The sequence below is a fragment of the Symphodus melops genome (genome assembly GCF_947650265.1).
Source record: "Symphodus melops genome assembly, chromosome: 18".
NCBI lineage: Eukaryota > Metazoa > Chordata > Actinopteri > Labriformes > Labridae > Symphodus > Symphodus melops.
The window spans coordinates 12407958-12428314 of record NC_136708.1 but is presented as its reverse complement, the minus strand read 5'-3'; the positions used below and the strand labels follow the sequence as shown (position 1 = coordinate 12428314).

Genomic DNA, 20357 nt, shown 5'->3' with positions numbered 1-20357 from the left:
TCGCGCACACACACACAGAGTCCTTGTGATTAGCGTGGACGGGGGTGGGAGTGTGTGTGTGTGTGGGGGGGGGGGGGGGGGGGGGGCGCTGTGTATGTGTGGGCATGCGTCGTTCTTTTCAGGCAGACTGCTGAAGCCAGCTCTTTCAAACGGAGAGAGGGAGTGAGGGAGAGAGAAAGTGAAAGGGGAGGGGAGGGGAGAAGGGATAGGATAAGAGGGAGAAGAGAGAGAATAAATGTAGGAAGGTACTTGAGAGCACTATGAAAAAAAAAAGGAACCAAAAGATGAATGGAGCAAAGGACAAGGGCAGGCTGGGGACAGGAATTTGTGCGAACTGGTTGCAAAAGGTCAAATGAGAAACTTTATAATCAGAAAAGAGAATGTAGAGCAAGAAGAGAAAATAATCACTCATTTAAAACAAGGTAGACATACTGGACTAGTATAAGAGACAATTGAGACTAAGTTGTTTCATACATCTGACAGTTCAGATCAGTGTGTGATTATACTAAAATGTGGACTCATGATACTACATGCTCAGCAGCACAACACAAATGTTTCTTTTTCAAAAGACTGCTCTCGCTTGTTGGCAGCTTCTACACGGTATATATTTTTATTTTACCATGTCAACATTTTTAAATTCATGTATCTGTGCGACCTGCCACTGTGATTCACTAATCTAATCATTTGCCACTTTCTTTAACCGTCAGCATAATCTAATGAGTGATGCATGATATTCAACCCAGGCCTACAGAATTCAAGTAACAGGTTCTTTTGGGAAGAGAGATGTTCAACTGTTGTGCTTCAAATACTAACATGCTCTTTGTCTCGCTCACAGACAAAAGGTTCATTGAGTTATTTTAGTGTATTGTTTTCAGGCTGGTAAGACTTTCCATCGCAGTAATGTCCTAAAAGGCTTCCTCATTTAATGATTTAGCTGCAAAATTAACTTCGACTGAGAGGAAAGATAATATATTTGGTGTTTTAAAAGCACTCCGTCACATTACTTTTATATACCTGGGCTGCCACTGTGACCGGCAAGTTGAGCAAATTTAGTGCCAAAAGAAACGCCCATATTTGGCAGGTGACCGGTGATAGTTTAGTCCCCATAGTCTATCAAATAACCCAGTTTAAGACTATATAGAAACTCTTTACAGTTCATGTTTTAAAATTGAGTTGCCTCAAATAGAAGAAGCTTTTTTTTCTAAATGTGAAAGAATAGAAAATAATAGATACCAGATTGTGTGTGTGTGTGTGTGTGTGTGTGTGTGTGTGTGTGTGTGTGTGTGTGTGTGTGTGTGTGTGTGTGTGTTGCGCGCTTGTGTGTTTTAGTATCCTCTTTGGTGTATCGGTGGCATAGCTTCAAAAGTCCCGATCTCCTCATTATAAAACTGGAACAAACCGGCTTTGCCAGAGAATGTGAGGGTAGCTAACAAGACCACTCTGTACGTGCATGTCTGAGTGTGTGAGTGTCTGCCTTCTTCATATTCAATACAGATTCTAAAAAAGAGCAATCTTGCCAAGCCACAATACCCCATTGACTCAGAGGGAGGGACGGAGCCAGGGAGGGCAAATGAGAAAAGCCAAGCTTTGATTGGATGGCGCCTCTCTGCAGGGCTACATTTTAAGTTACGGCCTTACCATTTATAAACTTAATATGAAACACAGCCCACACTACATGATACTTCTGCTCCCACAGCGAAGAAGTTGGCTTCAGAGATTTACTTCAAAAAGCAAAAAGACAGAAGGATGTTTGTTTGGGAAGAAAATGATAAACAAAACCAAAACTCTCTGTTTTGCTGTTTAGCTGTGGGGATACTCTCAGGAGCGTCGCCCAAAGATGTTGACAAAGAATCATTGGTGCCACTTTCCAAACAGACATGAGTCTTTCTGGTAACTGGAAGTGTGTATTTTTTGTGTTTGGAGCTGCAATAAGCACTTTCCAGAATAAACAATGCAAGCACGTGGAACAAGCGTGGAACGTTTACGTGTAAAACTGAGGGATAAACAAAACGCAGACACAGGATCACGAACAAATTAAATCCTGATTCAAGTTAGGAGCCGTGCTTCATGAGAGGGATCCAACATGACACAGTGCACAGTGTGGAAGTGAAAGTATGCAGCTTGCACTGACCTCTGTTCTGACCCTTTGACAGGATGCACTGTGTGTAATGTAATCCCCCCCCATAAAACACAAAGGCCAACACGTGTGAGGGGTTTTTTTGTGTGTGTGTTGGGACATCCAGTCACACACAGCAGCAGGAATGGAGAGACTGACATCAAGACTAGCTAAAGCTTTAAGGGATCAAAAGATCTAATAAAGCTTTACTACCTTAACATAACACACATGGTAGTATGACCACCACAACATGCGACGCAGACGATGTTTTAGGTGGATGAATAATGATATAAATCAGAAGAGATAGAAGATTCCAATAACAAACAGAGCTGCATCAGATGCACATGCAAAAAAAAAAAAAAAAAAAACAATGCTGCCTTGATGGCAGTGAAAAACGGTATTTTGAATTGTACAAACCCACGTTACCTGGGAAAAGGGACAGACAACTGTTCTACACTTTATAAAAGCGCCATATAGAACTTACAGGGGACATTTTTACTTCTACTAATGGATATGTAAGAGACTACCTAAAAACAGAACTTTGGTAAACATCCTGAATAATAAATTATAAAACCAGCATGCTCATTTAGAAACTGATTTAATCCCAACATACATCCTGATATAAAATAAATGAAGATATTCATGGCAGGCCGACAAAGCTATTTCACATTATTTCCCTGGTTGACGGTGCTCCTTCTAATTTGTTTTTATTTGTTTTGTTTATTTACTGAGACTAACAGACATGTTAGATTCATTTGAGGGATGACTAAGTGCAGGATTTGCAGTGTGTTTCTTTCTTATCAAAGGTCTGGCACACAGATTTTTTTGTTTTTGCTTGGTTACAAAACAGCAACAAAAAGTGCGCCTCCTAACTTGAACTTCTTCATCAGGTCAACAACATTTGCTATTATTGTACTTATTAACAGATGCACACACTTTTGAATATGAACAGCACATTTCAGAGGCTCCAGGCAAATAAATACAAACTAACACTACAATAGTCTCTCTTATATGATTGACCTTTAGCTTCATTCATGTGTTTTTCTCTGAACTGCCTCTAGTATCTTTTCTTTCAGACTGGGTCAGAGCCTGGTTAGAATGCTGGGCATGCTCCACAGCTAAAGGATGCCCTCTAGAGGACAGTGAATATACAGACAAAGGGGACATTTGCTCCTGTCTTCAGTCCAGTCCTGTGCTCTCTAACCAAGACTATTTTTATACCCTTGTCCAGTTCTCTGTCAGCAAGCACTACACAGAACAATGAAGAATAGAGAGGGGGATCTTATCACACACACTCTTCCCGTTTGTTGAGTGACTGGCTGCTGACTGCCCGGAAGACATGTCAGGCCAGGACAGGCCATAAAGCTGCAACCTCACCGGCCAACTTTGACTGAAGTTCATCTTCCAAAAGTTCAGTGTTACAATAGGAGATCTCACGATTTAGACAGTTTTAGTAACACATTAAAGGTTTTCAGAATACTCGACTGATCTCATTACTAAAAAGAACAATACTTTGGATTATTCAAGTTAAAGAGCACAGAGTAGCTTGACTGTCCAAACGATTTCATATGAATTAAACCAGATAAGAAGACATTTATATTCCAATAGCTGTGTTCATTAATCACTTTGTTTTTAATATAAACTACATACTCATTACTATAAATTACTCATTTATTAACTGCAAAAATATCACAATTCATTATGGTTGACAGACTGTAACTGGGTTGTTTATTTGATATTGTTCATATATTTTATTTCTTTTACTGCATACCTTGAGTCATGTTTTATGCCTTTTACTTTATCGTGTATTTAATGTTTTATGTCTTTTAACTTATTTTACTGTACAGCACTTTGGTCAGCTGTGGTTGTTGTAAAGTGCTTTATCAAATAAAGTTGGATTGGATTGTTTTTATAATTGATCAATTTCCTCTACCTGTCAGAAACACACTTACTATCAAATTGTCCAGACTTGAGTATAATGCTATAACCATCTGTAGGATACACAGCAGCACACAACGCCATGTCAATGGCATTGGCTACACTTTGATAACTGCAATTGAAGTAAACGTAATGCACAAACTAAAGCCGTGTGTATCACTGTCTTAAGGTGTCGGTTTTTGTGCCAGCAGGATTCATATAACTAATCTAAGCTTGTCAGAAGTGTCCAAATCAGAACCAGCAACAACTGCTATTTCAGTCTGACAGCCTTTCTTATTTCCAGCAACAGGTGACTGCCCACAACTAGCCCTGAAAACTATGCTGGGGGGGCTGAACTGGGCAGCTGACAAAGCAAACCGCTCCCTAGGTGGCATATCGGTCAGTGAATGCCGAATTATAAGAGCAAATTATGTAAATACGTCTCTTAAGTTCACAACAATAGTGTCCTTAAAAAAGCCAACGCTGCTATCGCAGAAGCAGAGTATGAGAGTTAGCCACCCTGTTAACATCGTAGCCATCCAGCTGTGCTCACCAGTCTATCACCGAAAAAAAAAGACTGCAACAACAGCAGTCGACACACTGTGTATCTGCTGATTTGACATTAAAGTGGCCGTGCTACATAAACTGAGTAACCTAAACCAAACAGCGTTGACACGGACAGGACGGCTTTCTGCTGACTGGTTACCGCTAGCTAGTTAGCTAAACTGTCAAACGTCAGTTGACTTAACGGTCAGAAGGATACTTGACTGAAGCATCATTAACTTAATAACCATTAAACCTTTTCATTAAAAAGTTTCCTTTTCTGGACTGGTATAAGTTCCCGTATATGTCGTACGGCTGTGCATGTTGAAGGCTCAAACAAGCGGTTAGTTTTGGCATGGTGTTGACTAACGTTATAGAGAAAACACTGACGCAAACAAACTACTAGCGTAAACGTGTTTTTTAAAAAACGAGTTAAGATCACGTTAAATGGTAGCTTACAAAGATCGGTTACGTTACCTGGTCTTGTATCCTCAACACAGCCATGTTCCCTGTGAAAAACAAAGGGGAGGCAGTAACTCGCCCGGGAGTTACTGTAAAAACAAGCCGGTCGAAAACTGACTGAGGATGGACTCATCTGTAGTGGCGTGAACCCGGTGCAGCGTCCCCTCTCTACTTCTTCTTCTTCCTTCCTGAACACTCACCAACACATCATGGGACACGAATGACAAACCAAAAAATGACTACAGGGAGAGACCAAATCTCCAATAATTTTGAAGTAATTTATTTTAATTTATATTTAACTAACCGCCACTTTACTTACGCTTAATTTATTAATTTATTAATTAATGATTTATTGCCATGTGACTATCGTTTAAGAAGCCTCCAGAAAACCAATTAACATCAAATTAAACCATCACCCACCGACATTTTTTATAACAACTTGCATGAAATTCAGTTAATTAAAAGAAGTAAACATTTGTTAAAAACTAAGGTAACAAAATCTAGGAAATATAATTTAAAATAATTAAATATACATAAATAGCATACACAGATGCAAACAGTAAGAGTGATGCATTACTTCACTTTAGCCTATAGGCCTAAACTAGATTTTACTGGAAGTCAGACCTACAAAACTGTATTTATTAAAAGGATATACAATAGACAATTAACCAATATTGCATCACTATAGTTTTCCCTCCCAATGATGGATTAGGAACCCATATGTGGTTTGTGATCTGATGACATGACATCTAGGCCCTCAGTCATGTGATGTCTTAAATTGTTTAAAACAATGAGGACCAAGTCAGTGATTCTGCATGACTCACTTTGATTTCTTTAGATTCAAAATTCCCAGGGATAAAGATCTTTACAGTTTCTTAGATGTGAATATAACTGTGCACAGAAACGATATCTAATGAAGGGTGTTTGGCTTGATCTGACACCAGACTCCGTTTTCCCATATGAAAGTCAACTTTTTGTATTTGCTTGTCCTTGGTCTGCAGCTGTTACAAGTTATGCAATTCAGGATGACTCACTGTTGATTAAGATACAACATTTCAGTTGTTTGCATCACAAGTTTGTACATGCAGGGACGGTAACATTCTTCATGTCATGTTCTCCACCAGACATTGTGTTAATATTTCCAGGTCTTTCTCTTGAATTTGCATCAGCAATGAAAGGGAAAGAGGGAGAAATAACAAGTTATATCATTTTGAAACTCCATTAACAATGAAAATAATTAAACTTGTCAAAATGAAGCCAAGTATTTCAACTCATGCAGAGAACAGTCATAGATAGTCAAAGATACTGTCAACAGACCTGCCTCATCATTTTGCTGCTGTAATGGAAAGCCTGCAGAGTAAAAAAAACAGTATCTAAATATTACCATTATAGTATTAATGGCATTGCTACACAGCAGACATCAAAATGAGAACTGAACTTACTTTAAAAAAAAAACAAAAATAAATATTCAAATTGAAGCAATGTTTTGTAACCCCTGTGGGTTTAAGAAATCTCTGCTCTGAAAAAGACATCAAACTCCTTTCATGCTTCCTTTTCCGACAATCAGAAAAACACACCTGTTGTTCTCCTCGTCAGAAAGGATCACAGATGCTTTGTGTAAAGCAGTGCCTCTAAGCAAAAGGTCAGACTCACTCATACCGGCACGTAGGCCAAAATGACACAACAACGTGTTACCCATAGTAGCTGCCAGCAGCAATCAATAACAAATGGACATGCCAAAACTATCACGTCATTTAATAGTTCTCTCCATTGGCTCCACAGTCAGAACCAGTGTGGCGGTTGTTTCCATTTGTTTTGATGCCTTCATCTTACTTATCAGGAGGAATAGTGGTAATGCTAGAGTCTGTTGGGGCCACAGGCAAAAAGTAAGTGGAAGCTCCTAACCACCTTTATGTCTGCCAGTGTCCCAAAGGCTCTTCCTCTTTCTTTTTAACTCCCAGACAGGCTACTCCTCTTCATTTTCCTTCAGTGACAGTCCTAAAAAAACTTTGATTTATACAGGAAACATGCAATGCTCAGCAGTGCAATCAAAGTGAGTGCTGTCAGCAGGGGCCCCCTTAGGGAGGTTCACTACCATTATTAAGGTTTTATGGTTTGTCATACCTTTTGGGCCCCTTACTGGCCTGCGGCCCCAAGCAGTTACCTGCCTTACCTTTTAACTAGCAGCACCTCTGAGGAAGAAACCTATGTTATTTCTGAAAGATACATATAGCCAATTGAAATGTAAATAGTTTTAATGAATAAAAATATATAGTTTCAATGTTTTTTAAATTATTCAAATTAATTCACAAAACATTTTGTGTGAATAAATATTTAAATCAAGTATTTAATCTATAAAGACTTTTTAAAAAACTGCTCCCACAAGATAGGCAATTGATTAAGTAGTATATTTGATTTGAACCATACTGCGCTGTAGGTCTGAAGGCGTGTCGCCCTGACAACATCCAGAGTGTGAGGTGTGTGTGGCATGTTAAACAGTGTCACACTAACAATGAAGCACAGACAAATGTACTGAAGTGCAATAAACTGACAGCAACACATTAACTACAGGTAGCAAGGTAAAGGTATCTAGTGTGGGGACACCTCGAAGCACATTGGGCCCTGATCAAGAGCCGGGTCAAATGCAGCATTGCCATTGGCTGATAGTAAAGAGCAAAAAGTCTCAGTGGATGTAAGCTGTTAAGTGTGCTGCGTTTCTGAATATGCTGCACGTTTTCATAAATGTTTGTCATTTCCTCAGTTGCCAAGCTTTTGACCTCTACTGGCCACTGTAGTAGACACTTAATAGAAGATACTACACACTGGCCATTACCTTTAATATTTACTGCAATCTTTGTCTCTAGGCACACAACCGTCAACCACAACAGTCTGATTTTTATTGTGAAAAAAAACAACCCAACTAAATATCGTCCAGCTATGATTCATAAATTAAAGTAAATAAATTGTTAGGGAAAAGCTTATAGCTCTCTTGATTTGTGAATTTATTAAAAGAGAAATTAGTTTGATAACATTTTTCAACACACTCACCACCACACATTACATGTAATCTCTCCAGATGGTAAGATGCATTCATTTCATTGAAAGTGAAATTTACACAAAAATATCAAAAAGCTGCCACAGTGCAGAAACTTTAACAAAACGTCCTCAATCTGTTTGGGCTGGTTCCTGTTCTCGAGAGGGGATCTGAGCGAACCCTGCTCTGCATGAAAAGGAGGTGGAGTCACAGGTAAACCCATATTCACAGCAGTGCTTGCCATCTGCACAACACTGGCCCTGCAACAAAACAAGAGAAAAAAATACAGTAGTCACAAATTAATCACTGTAGTCAAGGCAGCTCGCAGTTCACGCCTGGGTTTTCTATCAGGACAAAAACCTGTGTCGGATTATTTTAGTACAACACATACAAAATGTTTACTTTAAAACCTATTAACATTTGATTCATAATTCATACCAGTTTGTATGGACAGCAGTTCCACTGGCCTGTGGGAGCTTTGCAGCAGGATGTCCCTCCACGGCAGTAAAACTTGGAATCACAGCGAATGACTCCAGCTTCATTGACACCAACAGTGGCCTCTGTCAGAGCTGTCATTGGTGTCTGCAAAGGGGTAAACACAAACTTACTATTTCAGCCTGTCTTATTATACGTATAATAATAATAATAATAATAAATGTTCAGGTAAACAAAACCTTTGTGTGTTCATTGAAGCCCATTAAGAACAGGCTCTCTGTTAGTTATTTGTCTATGAATGACCTTTAACAGAGCAAGCAACACCTTCAAATACTTTTCTAGCAAACATAAAATAGAAGCAGACATTTTACTGACACAAAGAGCAGCACTTGGAAGCAATCACTGAGTGAGGGTCTAACTAACAGTGGAGTTTCTCTAATGCTTTTTTTTAACAGCTATCCCCTTTAACTAGAAAAAAGTGTCGATGAGAGCAGTGAGACAAGTATGGTGGCTGTCTGCCTATCAGACAGCCCTTGTTGAAGATGACAGTTTCATACCATCTTAAGCACTATTAACTCTTAAAACAAAGGTATGTTGATTTGCCCAGATTAAGTTTGTTTTTCAAACCTATGTTATAACTTCATAAGGACTCCACTTTCCCTCATCTTAGTGCATGAGGCTGTTGCTCTTCTGATATCCACCTTCAAAATAACAAACAGGCTAAAAAAATAAAAAATAAATAACACTCCATTCTTGTAATATAAACACTTTACAGTAAAATTACTGCTTTGTTTTTAGAATCCAAAATTTCACAAAGTGACAATAGTGACATTTTTATTTAGGTATACTGAATCCTTATTGGGGAAGAGAAGGGCCCATTTTCTCTTCCAACTAAACCACATTGACCTCAAACTATTGAAAAATCAAGAATCAAAATGCAAAGAAATCTTGTTTTCTTTCTATGAGAGTTGTGTTTTCATGTAGGATCTCATCGCTTCAGTTGATGCCATAGTGGAAAAAGGTTTCAGGGCCCTTTACACTTCATGTGAAAGAAACGCCAGAATATTATTAACAACAGGATTTATGCACCACGTGAAGAGAGACCAACAACAGTGACACTCCTACCTCTTTCGGACTGCTTTTGACCTCTTTAGTTGACGTGAGAAAGGCTGGGACTGAGGCTGGTTTTGGGGCAAAGGGGTATCTCAGACCTGTCCTCACGCAGTGGGTATATGTCAAGTCACAGTCGTAGCCATATGGACAGCAGTGGTAGCCATCAAGACAACACCTGGCCTAAAAGTCACATGTCTTTACAGATGAGCACGAATATTTCTTAAGATTAAAACACATCATTTTTGAATAAAAAAAGAAGTCAATTTGAAAATTGAATTCCTTTTGAGTTAGAGTTAATAATAAATAGAAAGGGTTTTATTACAGTCATGTGTTTGATTGCACAACAGTATAAAGGTCAACTCACAGGAGAGTATGGGCAGCAGAACCAGACGCCTGTTGGGTGTCTGCAGCAGGTAGTGCGATCAGGACAGTAAGAATAGTTGTCACAGTGGACAACTGAACTCTTCTGTTCGTCTGGTTTTTCAAGCTCCTGTAGAGGGGATAAAGGTAGAAGAGGAGTGCCTGGTTCCTCTGCAGCCTCCTTCTTCACCATGGGTATGTTCAGCCACGGCTGATCTTCTTTCTCACACATCTCAGTGACGAGGTTACAACGGAAGCCTGAAGGACAGCAGTGGGCCAGGTCAGAGCAACAAACAGCCTGAGGAAACGTGAAAACAGGGAAAATGAGATGAGGGATGAAAATGTTCAGTTTTCCCAATAATCTTTACTACCTCAAGTAAAGTCAATCTATGTGTCTTACCTTTGGATACGGGCAGCAGCTATATCCATATGGAGTGAGACAACAGGTGGAGAGACTGGGGCAGACTTTTCCATCAGGACATTTGGTGGAGCAGGACACAAAGCCCACCACAAACAACCAAAGAGTTAGCCTCAGCATCTGTAGAAAAAAGAACACAATTCAACAAATGTGTGCACACAAGATAGTTTTTTTTTTTTTTAACCTTTCGGGACTCCGTACAGAACTTTTGCCTTTTGTAAAACGTTTATCATTCACGTATTTGCATTGTGTTGCTGTTACTTTCAGTTTCATTTTATCTCTGATGGAGACCTTCCATCCACTCAAAACAACTTAGCTTTTATAATAAAAAAGAAGCAGTGACTTTTTGTCCAGCATCATGTTGGGTGGTTAAAGTGAGAGAAAAGATCCAAGAAAATAGATCGTAACACTTACCTTTTGAAACAGATTGAGCAGCTTCCTGTCACACGGCAAGACTCGCACGTCCTCTGATCTGATCTACAGACACTTCTCTTTATAAGTGAGGTCAGACCCTCCCACTTGACAAAATCTGGAAGTTAAACTGTGAACTGTATATCACACCTCTGTGTCCTGTGACTGTCAGCTTTTAAAAGTTAGTGGTTTTGAAACTAGTTTATAATCTGAAAGACCATACTTGGATTTTTAAAGGAAGGGCGGAGTAATGATTGCACGAGGCCACACACACCCACCTCAAACATGCAGTCGTTTGAGAGCGCAAGTGACCCTTGGACATCGATAGACTACTTCCCTCACATGATCCGTCTGTAAAGCCTTATTCAACATTTACAAATAAATGCAATCTGTGTATTGGTGGTTAAAATGATCCGACTGGTTGGAGAAAATAAGGAAACGAGACAGTATATAAAGCCATGTTGGCTTCTCTCTACTTGACTCGGTTCACCTCTTTGCAGAGAAGTTTCTATAAATTAAATGTCAACAAGACAAGATCAGGTGAGCACTTGCAATGGGACTGACGATAGTCATACAAGAGTTTCAAACCGACTCCAGCTAAAAAAGCCACATTAAACTGCTGCTCTCATTCTAGTGTTTAGGACTTCAAATGGGAGTACACTGCTGTCACATTCAATCAATTTTTATTATGAAGTTAAAACTATTTGAGCAATAAAACCAGGTTTAAAGGGCTTTTAACCCCTTCATTTCTTTTGTTTGTATTCTTGTATGTAAAACACCAAAATTAAAGGAGAACAAAAGGTGGGAATTTAAAGGGAACAACTGGAGGACAAGATATTGAAGTAAGTTGATTATATTCTGCTTGGTTGCATTTTCTTTACAGTAATACTAACCACAAGTTATGATTTGAGGAAGTAAGACAACGAAGAAGCAGTAACGGTTTGAAATAAGAGAAGGGCTTGGTTACTACGAATGTATGATTGGTATGCACAAAGGTAACACAGTAAAGCGTATAACTTTATGACAGCTACAGTATAAAAGGCTAAAACAATACTTTATTCATGGGTTCCCATTGTTTACACATTTACACCTCAGTTTAATCATTCTTCTAACAGAACAGTTATCCCTTGTGTAATTGTCGACTGTGTAGCTTACATTTTTTTTTATCATACATCCAGCTTCAATATGAGGCTGGTGAGACATCCGATCATCAGGTCTACATGCATGACACAGATACGAGCCTAACAGCTTCATCTGGCTACTAGAAATGCAAGATGTTGGGTGTGAAGCAGAGTCACCAGAGAGAGAGAGGGCCAGCAAACATAAGGTAAAAGTGAGTGCTGGTCAATCTCCAAGATGAGCAGGGGACAAAAAAACAAACAAAAAACAGTGAGATACATTTCAGTCCTGAAGTTGAGTGAAACTCGAACAATCATCTACAAAAAGCCTCGAGGTAAAAATCAACAGAAGATATGTACCAGCAGATGCCACTTTCAGGGGCGGCCTCCATGCCTCAACTTCACTCACAAAACTCCAGCAGTGCGAGTGTGTGCGTTTCAGGCTGGATGGAAGAAGTTTTTTAAGTCAAAGGCAAAAAAAACAACACTACTTGTGACTGTCAGGACGATGAGAGAACCGTAAAAGCTACGGTGGTTAGTTGAGCTCAGAGTCTGAATGTGATGCTGCCTTCTTTTTCTTTTTTCTGCCATGCTTCTTGTGCTTATTTTTCCTCTTCTTCTTGGATTTATCCTGTGAACAGAAAGCATGTACTTATAGCACTTCAAGCTTTGTTCCATGTCTGACCCATGTCAGCTGGATTAATAAAACAGGTGCTTTTATAGCTGTAGTTTTAAAAAGGAGTTCGTTTCTACGACATGTTGCTACAAATCTATCAGCTGATACAACAAACTGTTGAAATGCATGTACACCTAAACATTTCCAATATATACGTTTCTTGCAAACATGATTTAAGTCTCTGCAAAAGTAACCAGGTCATAAAAATGTATCTCTCCCTAAAAGAACTAACTTCAATCAAAAATCTGTTTAATTCATCGTAGCTTTAAAATAAATCTAGGCAGATTGCTCACTGTTATTTTCTCCTTTTCCTCGCTACTTCTCTTTTTCTTCTTAACTTCAGCCTGTGGGGAGGAAACGTTAAAATGAGGACATGGAAAAACAGAAGTGTTGAGGTACAAGGAGAGATCTAAAATTCCCTTTTTGCAAAAATCTCTTTACAATTTCACAATGTTCTCCATTTCGACAACAATTAGCAACTGCAGCAGGTTTAACAATATGAAGCCAAACCATATTTGTCAAGTCATCTGTTTTTGAACTAATCCATTTTTTTCAACGCTTTATTTACGCTAAACCCTCCTCTTAAAGTTTGACTTTTCAGGGTTCAGCTTTTGACGGAGGATAAAAGAAAACCTCGGGGAGAAACCGGCTGCTAGCTGGACCCACTTAACTCATCTCACTGAGCTTTCTTAACTGTCAAGTCTGCAGCCTTTGTCAAGAGTCACTGATCGTGTCATTTCTAGTTGAATCTCAATATTACTGGTTAACCCAACTTGGCCCCAGACTCTGTATATCTGCCCAACCATTATTTCAAAAATAATAATGGTGTCCAATCTCCTTTGCAAACATATTCACTTCTACTCCACGTTGCTCCTTCCAAAGGCAGACTTCCTTTGACTTCCAATCTCTTCCTCACCATAGTCTCCGGCTCTCTCGTGAGAAGTGAGAAAAGTTTCAAGTGAAATTAAGAAAGTTCTGAATTGAACTCGCAGTATATTTCTATTTCCGGGGTTAACTTGATGTCACAACCCTGCAGCAAATGTAGACACAAAAACACCAAACGAGTGTTGGAGTACACAAGATCGGTCTTTGTCTCGAGCGCTCACAACGCCACTTTTTGAAGGTCTCGGTCTAGTCTTGGAATCAAAAGCTTTCTATTTCGGTCTTGTCTCGGTCTCAGACTGGGTGGACTCTGGATCTTAACTCAAGACCGGTCAGGATCACTGCTGACGGGCTGTTTAGATGAAAAACGCCGCCTTCTGTCCCCCGGTTACGACCGCAGCCTTCTAAACGAGCAACATATCTGCTGCACACGAGACGATGAGACAAAAATCTAAATCAGGAAAAAAGCTTTCTGGGTTAAAAAGGTTACAAATTCTTCACTATAAAATTCATATTAATAGTTTTGGTCTGGTCTCCGAGCTCTCTGGTCTAAGATTTTATATCAGGATTAAAACCTGATTAAACTATTGTTTTATTGTCAGATTCTAAAGACTGCAGACACAAAAACGGATCAACATTTATCAAACAACTGACAGCTGGTTCAATGTAAGTGAGTGTGAGAATACTTTTTTTTAATTTCCTGTCTCACAAATTTGAATCAGAAAGAGGACCAGAGACATAAAAGAGGAACTAAGAAGAGATAGTGGTTTATTTTCTTCTTTCTGTTAATCAACAAACATGCCAAAATAATACTTACTCCCTCTTCCCCCTCAGAGTCAGCGGAGGACTCCGATGATGAGTCTTTGTAACTTCGCTCAGCCTTCTTTTTTCTTTTACGGAACTTGTCATCCTGACACACAAAGGTTTGACAACAGAAAATAAAAAGTCATGTTGATGTATAAATACCTGGACTTAAAGCTGCTTAAGCCTGGTTCACACGGCAGGATAATTACGCCGATTTTGGCCCCGATTCTTCCCTTCCCATAATCTTAAGGACGCCCCGATCATCCTGCCGTGTGTGGTGTGTTCAGACTGCTCTCGTCTGGTCGGAAGAATGTCGGGACCGCTCCGATCTCAAATCGGGGATATTCAACATGTTGGATTGTTTTGGCCCGATCTCTCATCATCTGTGGTGTTTCCCCCGAGGAGCAAACGAGCACGAGCCTGTTGAATGTCACATTCAACAGGCTCGCGCTCGTTTTCTAGCATAGCCAATCAGAAAGCGAGGTGACATAGTAGCGAAAACACCGGTAGCAAAACAACAACTACTCACCTCCATATCAACATGTAGCAAGTACAGTTCTTGAGAGACCACACACGGCGATAAATAATCGGAGGTTATACAGACCGATGCCTCTTTTTAAAACACAAACGATCCCTATGACATCCTCCTCGTCCGTTTGTTGACTCTGGAATCACGTTTGATCTCGAGAGGTTTCGCGAGATTTCCCGTCTGATCGGGGGACGTTCGCGAGTGAAATCGGTTCGTGTGTGGTGTGTTGCTGTTGCCGTGTGGCCGCACACCACACACTGTACGACCAAAAATGTAGAACCTCCGATTATTTATCGCCGTGTGTGGTCTCTCAAGTTTGGGAAATCGGCCGACAATTTTAAAATCCTGCCGTGTGAACCAGCCTTTACATAAAGTCAGTGAGTAAGGATATCAAACTTTACTACTGACAAAGAATAAATCACCTTTTCTTTGTCCACTTCTTCTTTGATTCTTTTCTTCTTCTTCTTGGTAAAATAAAAAACATTTGGATTAAAACTTGAGCATTTTAAATGAACGTAAGTCTCTTTTTTTGTTTTTTCAACATCACTACAAGTGTGCTTAAACAACAGATGCCAACTGTGCTTTGAAAACAAACAGAGACGGACCTTGCTGTCAGCATCAGATTCTTCCTCTGAGCTGTCTGATGCTCTCCTGACCGATGACTTCTTTCTCTTCCTCTTTTTCTTGATACTCTTCTTTTCTTCCTAAACACAGAAAGAGAAATGCAATCACTCAATGTCAAGCGATGGGGAACGATGAAGGAGTCACATGTCGTATTCAAACCAGGATCACCCGCTTGGACTATAGCCTCTATACATAATAACGTATTTTATTTATGGGCGCATTTCATGTCACCTGATAGACAGCATTAAAACAGTAAGAAAAAAAGAAGAAAAAAAACAAGAACACAATCTACTACGTAAAAACAAAAACAGCAATATTAAGTGTGTTTTGTCTGGAACACGTTTGTGTGGAATGACTTACTTCTTCTTCTTCAGATTCTGAGGAGGAGCTGCTGGAGGAATCAGAACTCGATGAGGAGGAGGAAGACGAAGAATGCTTGAGCAAAACACAATGAAAGCAGGGTTCATTAGACTTGAGGTTATTGGCTTGTTTTCGAACATGGAACAACCACACTTAAAAGAGCTCAATGAGAGAGCGTCTCAGGCCAGGTGGAGTGAGAGAGAGAGTGTGTGTGTGTGTGTGTGTGTGTGTGTGTGTGTGTGTGAGAAACAAAGTCCTGGAGGTCTCTCCTCACCCTGCTGGATTTCTTCTTCTCTTTCTTCTTTTTCTAAACAGAAGAGAGCTGAAGTTAGAGAAGATGAAAGAGTGACAGCGTCCACACGTCAGGCGCCTGAGTGATACCATACCTCCTTTTTCTCTTTCTTCTCCTCCTTTTCTTTCTCCATTATCTTTTTGTCCTTCTCTTTTTCAATCCCACCTAACAGCTTCTCTCTGTTCTTTGCCAGTTCTTTCCTCCATTTCTGAAAAAACAACAACAAAAACCCAACAGTAAACAACAATGTAAAAAAAAGTCCCCTTTTCTACATTTCCTATTGCTTATCAGCTACACTGTCATCTCTATATTAAGGAGATATGAGGGCTAAAATAAAGTCTGTTATCATACACTGATCATACACTCGTATCAGATCTCGAACAAATTACTCAAATGATTTTTTTAAACTGACATGCATTGTATAATTTGTTGAGAAGAAAATACAGAGGAAACCAATCTCATCAACCCGCAGAGAGCTGAATCAAAAATTGTATTCAAATATTGATTTAACTTTGGGCCCTTTTTAATGGCCCCTCATCCTATATGCACAGCTCACGATATCTGGCCGTGCTCCTGATAAGTTGGCGTGTGGCGTCCAGAGAGGAGAGTACAATACGTTCCCTCCTTGCACCATTTCTTGTTTTGTAATGTCAGCTAAATAAATAAACCGCCATGGATTACCTACGCTTGAATTTCCCTCGGGATCAATAAAGTATCTATCGATCTAACGATCCCTGTGAGGATTTCACTCTGCTCCCCAACAGCAGACAGGTTATTGTTGGCAATGATGAGGTCTGTGCAGCCCTGCCTGTCACACATGTGACGCAGACCATCCAACTCTGGTGTTCTTTGAGGAATGCTAATGGAGCAGCATGATCCGGGGCGTTGGAGGACGATGAGTCCTCACTCGTCCCTCCTGCAGTCTGTTTGTGACAGTTTGTCAGAGACATGCACTCCAGTCGCCTGCTTGAGGTCATTCTGTGGCATTTTTCTCTACGCAGTAAAGAGAATACCTTTGTAATATGGAGGGAATCAGGTACCAACAGAATATAAAACTAGAGATGAATCAGACAGGAAGGAGAGACAGTAATAGTCTGTGGACACCACAAAACCATTTCCTTTTTTTTTGGTAGTTGTCCTGCTGTTGCTTTTCCCCTGGACCTGTTGTCTCTTTCATTTGTACCCAAACAATAGTTTCACAAGCACACTTTATAAATTGCACTGATTAACTGATGTGGTGTAAAAGTCTTGACATCACAAACAAACGGGCAGTTCAACAAACTCACATCGTTCATTTTGTCCTCAAAGTCAGCCAGGGCTCGAGAGCCCTTCTTCTTTTTCTCCAGCTGCTCCTTTAACTCCTCCCTGAGGAAGAGACAATCAATCAGTGGAAAAACAAATCAGGAACATAAAGTTTGTCTGCTGATATTTCACCCAGACCGTAAAAACAAGATCACCAACAACAGGTAACAGTAAATACTTGGATGAGATAAGACAAATACACTCTGGGGATAGTCAACCTGCTTGGTAGTTCACCTTCCAGGTGTGGGAAATACTTTGGATCATGGTTAGTTTACGTTTTGTGATGGAAAATCCCGACTTTCAGATAAATCCGGATCCATTCTATTTTTTCTACAAGCAGCTGGAAACTGTTTTGCTTGTAGAAAATAATAACCATATATGGAAATAGTATTTCCTTGCTAACAGATTTATCTTGAATTCGTGAGAGGGCCAAAAAAAATTAAAAACAAGATTAGTGGATGATGCAGAGATTACATTATGTACAATCATGCATTAAGTGCTCAAGGAGGCGTCTCTGAGGTGGCGCTGCTGGAAAAGCGTCTTCTTCTCCTGCCAGTGAGAGCACATTGACAAAAATACAGAGCCTCTCAAAATCGCTACGTAAGCTACACATAAGCAATAAGTGTGGAGAAGTTTCATGCTCATGAGAAATGTTCATACATCTGACTTAAAACAGAAACAACTTATTGAAATATCCAGTTTGCAGTCGGTTCAACAGACCCAGGTCTGGAAATCACACGATTTACAAACTCAGACATTTTAAATATTAAGAAGTGAATCGTACCATCCAAACTCAGACAGAATGCAGGATCATCAGTGGCGTGTCTGAATGGTTTAGACGTAATATTTCAGCTGCACTATGATGAGTGGAATGGAGCAGAAATATATATGAAAGCATTAAGTATGCAGAATTTGATATTTTGCATGTCGGCGATAAAAAGAAGAAGGCTGTTGGTCTCTGTTGTAGGACGATAACTGTTCAGTTTCATAACTATATTTGACATGTTGTAGGCTTCGGGGTGAAGATCATTTTGGTAGCTATTTCAATGAGCATGAGCAACATAATGCCTGTTCTTTTCACACACGTTAATGTCCTCCCGTCTACATTCTGCACAGTTCATCAGTTAAACCTCATGAAGTTAACGTCTCCAGACGTATGTGTAACTCTCTGCAGAGTGATGCAGTCCCTTCATCAAGAGGCTCCTCGACTTCAGGACATGCCATGTTACACAAAAAGTATGCAAGTAGACAAACAGTGACTCTCATGTGATATTGACTGATTGAATGAATTTGGAGATGAAGCACTGTTACTGGGGAAGTAGACAAAGTAGTAAAGAAACTTGGGTTTTAAAGAAAGCCAAAAGTTAACAACGAAGAGTCAATAACTGTAAAGGACAACACTTTGTACATCTGCAGGGACTTGTAGATCTTTAGGGGCCCAGAAATAAGGACAAAGTCAAATGTAGACCACAGATTATCGTGGAATTAACTGAACCGTGCGTTTCAAACCCAAGCAAAAATATATTTAAAAAAAATAAAATAATAATCTGTCCCCTATCAATCTGTTTTCATTTCCACAGCACCTGAGCAATATGAACATAAAAAACTATGTGAAGAGGGCGCTGACAGCCTAGTGGTCTTACTCCTCATGTACAGAGGTTATAATCCTCATCGCAGTGGATGGGTTCAAACCTGACACCGGCCCTTTGCCGCATGTCGTCCCTCACTCTCCCCTCCCAACATGTCCTGTCTTTCTTCAGCTGTCTTGTCTAATGAAAGACAAAAACAATAATAAAAAAAACGTCTGACTTGAGCATCAGTGTTCGCTGTGTGAATGCTGCCTGAAGTCGGATTGAGGAGCCTCACCATGTTGGTCGAGGTCTGCTTAAGTAATCCTGTATTGATGGTCCAGCGTTCTGTGAAGGTCCTCTGGCTCGTGCTGCAGCGATGGGGTTAATATAAGCCTGAAAAAAAAAATCAGAAGGAAGTGTTCTGTTCACATCTTATTTCAGTCATTAAATCAAATCATAAAAAACTGGGATGATCAGCCAACAAGAAGCACTACATAAGTCCCTAAAATAACTATACGAGTAAAATGAACAGCATCTAATCATTGTTAAGTGTCAGTATAATTTGATCTGTAAGTCAATATGAAATCTGTATCCATATTAACAAGACAAATGAACACAATACTTAAAACACGTGAGCATCAGATCAGAGTTGTGCTCTTCACGTAAGAAACCCACTGAAATCAACAAGACTTGACTAATGGGTAAATATATATATATACATATATATAAAGAGAGAGCGAACAAATAGTGCGCAGCGTCAATCACATCAGACGCTGATTTAAGCTAACCTGCTAAAGTTAGCATTTACAGCTTTGAGCAGCCTTAATAGTTCATATCGCGATAGCTGCAATACGATACACCAAACCAATAAAACGTACAGACTGCCGGACTAAGAAAGGTGATGTGCAGACGTGTGATCTGACAGAAACAGCTTCAGTAAAGTAGGCGGAGGGATACATTACCTAGCCGGCGCTAGCTCGCAGGCTAACGCCAGGCTAAGCTTGTATTTGGGCTAGTAGCGTTCTAATGAATGCCATGTAACTATTACTTTCCCAGTTGTTCATGTGCTTACCACTCGATTGTCTCTCTTTCCCATGCCGAATTATTAATAATGTAAAATATCAAACTCTGTACACATTTATTAGTGTTATCTTGCCAGCGTTAACCTAGATACAACTGGACTATTAACGGAAACTGACGAATCTTCTTCTAATGTTGTTTTTTCTTGCTGTTGGAAAACGACGAAATACTGCATATGCGCCCCCAAGTGGTATGGAATGTGAATCAGCCAAATCCATGCTAAACTATATAAAACAAAACAGGAAGCAACCCTATTATTTCTAATTGTCTATCATGCTAGTTATAATGTTAATCACAGTTTAGTTTGGTA

At 39.7% G+C, this 20357-nt stretch overlaps 2 protein-coding genes across 3 annotated transcripts; both read right to left on the bottom strand.

Annotated features, from left to right (window-relative positions):
- Positions 1-8023: 8023 nt before the first annotated feature.
- LOC306839625 (progranulin-like) lies at positions 8024-11237 on the bottom strand. The gene is made up of 6 exons (XM_079368414.1): positions 10813-11237; positions 10381-10518; positions 9985-10278; positions 9633-9800; positions 8511-8654; positions 8024-8332 (listed from the first exon to the last, which is right to left on the bottom strand). Exons 2-6 carry the CDS (start codon positions 10516-10518, stop codon positions 8204-8206), a joined length of 873 nt encoding a protein of 290 aa, XP_079224540.1. The 5' UTR covers positions 10813-11237; the 3' UTR covers positions 8024-8203.
- Positions 11238-11844: 607 nt separating this feature from the next.
- Positions 11845-20217, bottom strand: fam133b (family with sequence similarity 133 member B). Of its 2 annotated transcripts, none has more exons than XM_079367447.1 (11): positions 20040-20217; positions 19263-19360; positions 17381-17459; positions 16189-16302; positions 16077-16109; positions 15803-15877; positions 15424-15522; positions 15241-15282; positions 14303-14395; positions 12897-12947; positions 11845-12558 (listed from the first exon to the last, which is right to left on the bottom strand). In XM_079367447.1, the coding sequence occupies exons 1-11, from the start codon at positions 20061-20063 to the stop codon at positions 12463-12465; spliced, it is 804 nt and encodes a 267-aa protein (XP_079223573.1). In that variant the 5' UTR covers positions 20064-20217; the 3' UTR covers positions 11845-12462. The 2 variants fall into 2 exon arrangements, with proteins under 2 accessions (XP_079223573.1, XP_079223574.1); XM_079367448.1 differs by having other exon boundaries at positions 15241-15279; positions 20040-20215.
- Between the last annotated feature and the right edge of the window lie 140 nt (positions 20218-20357).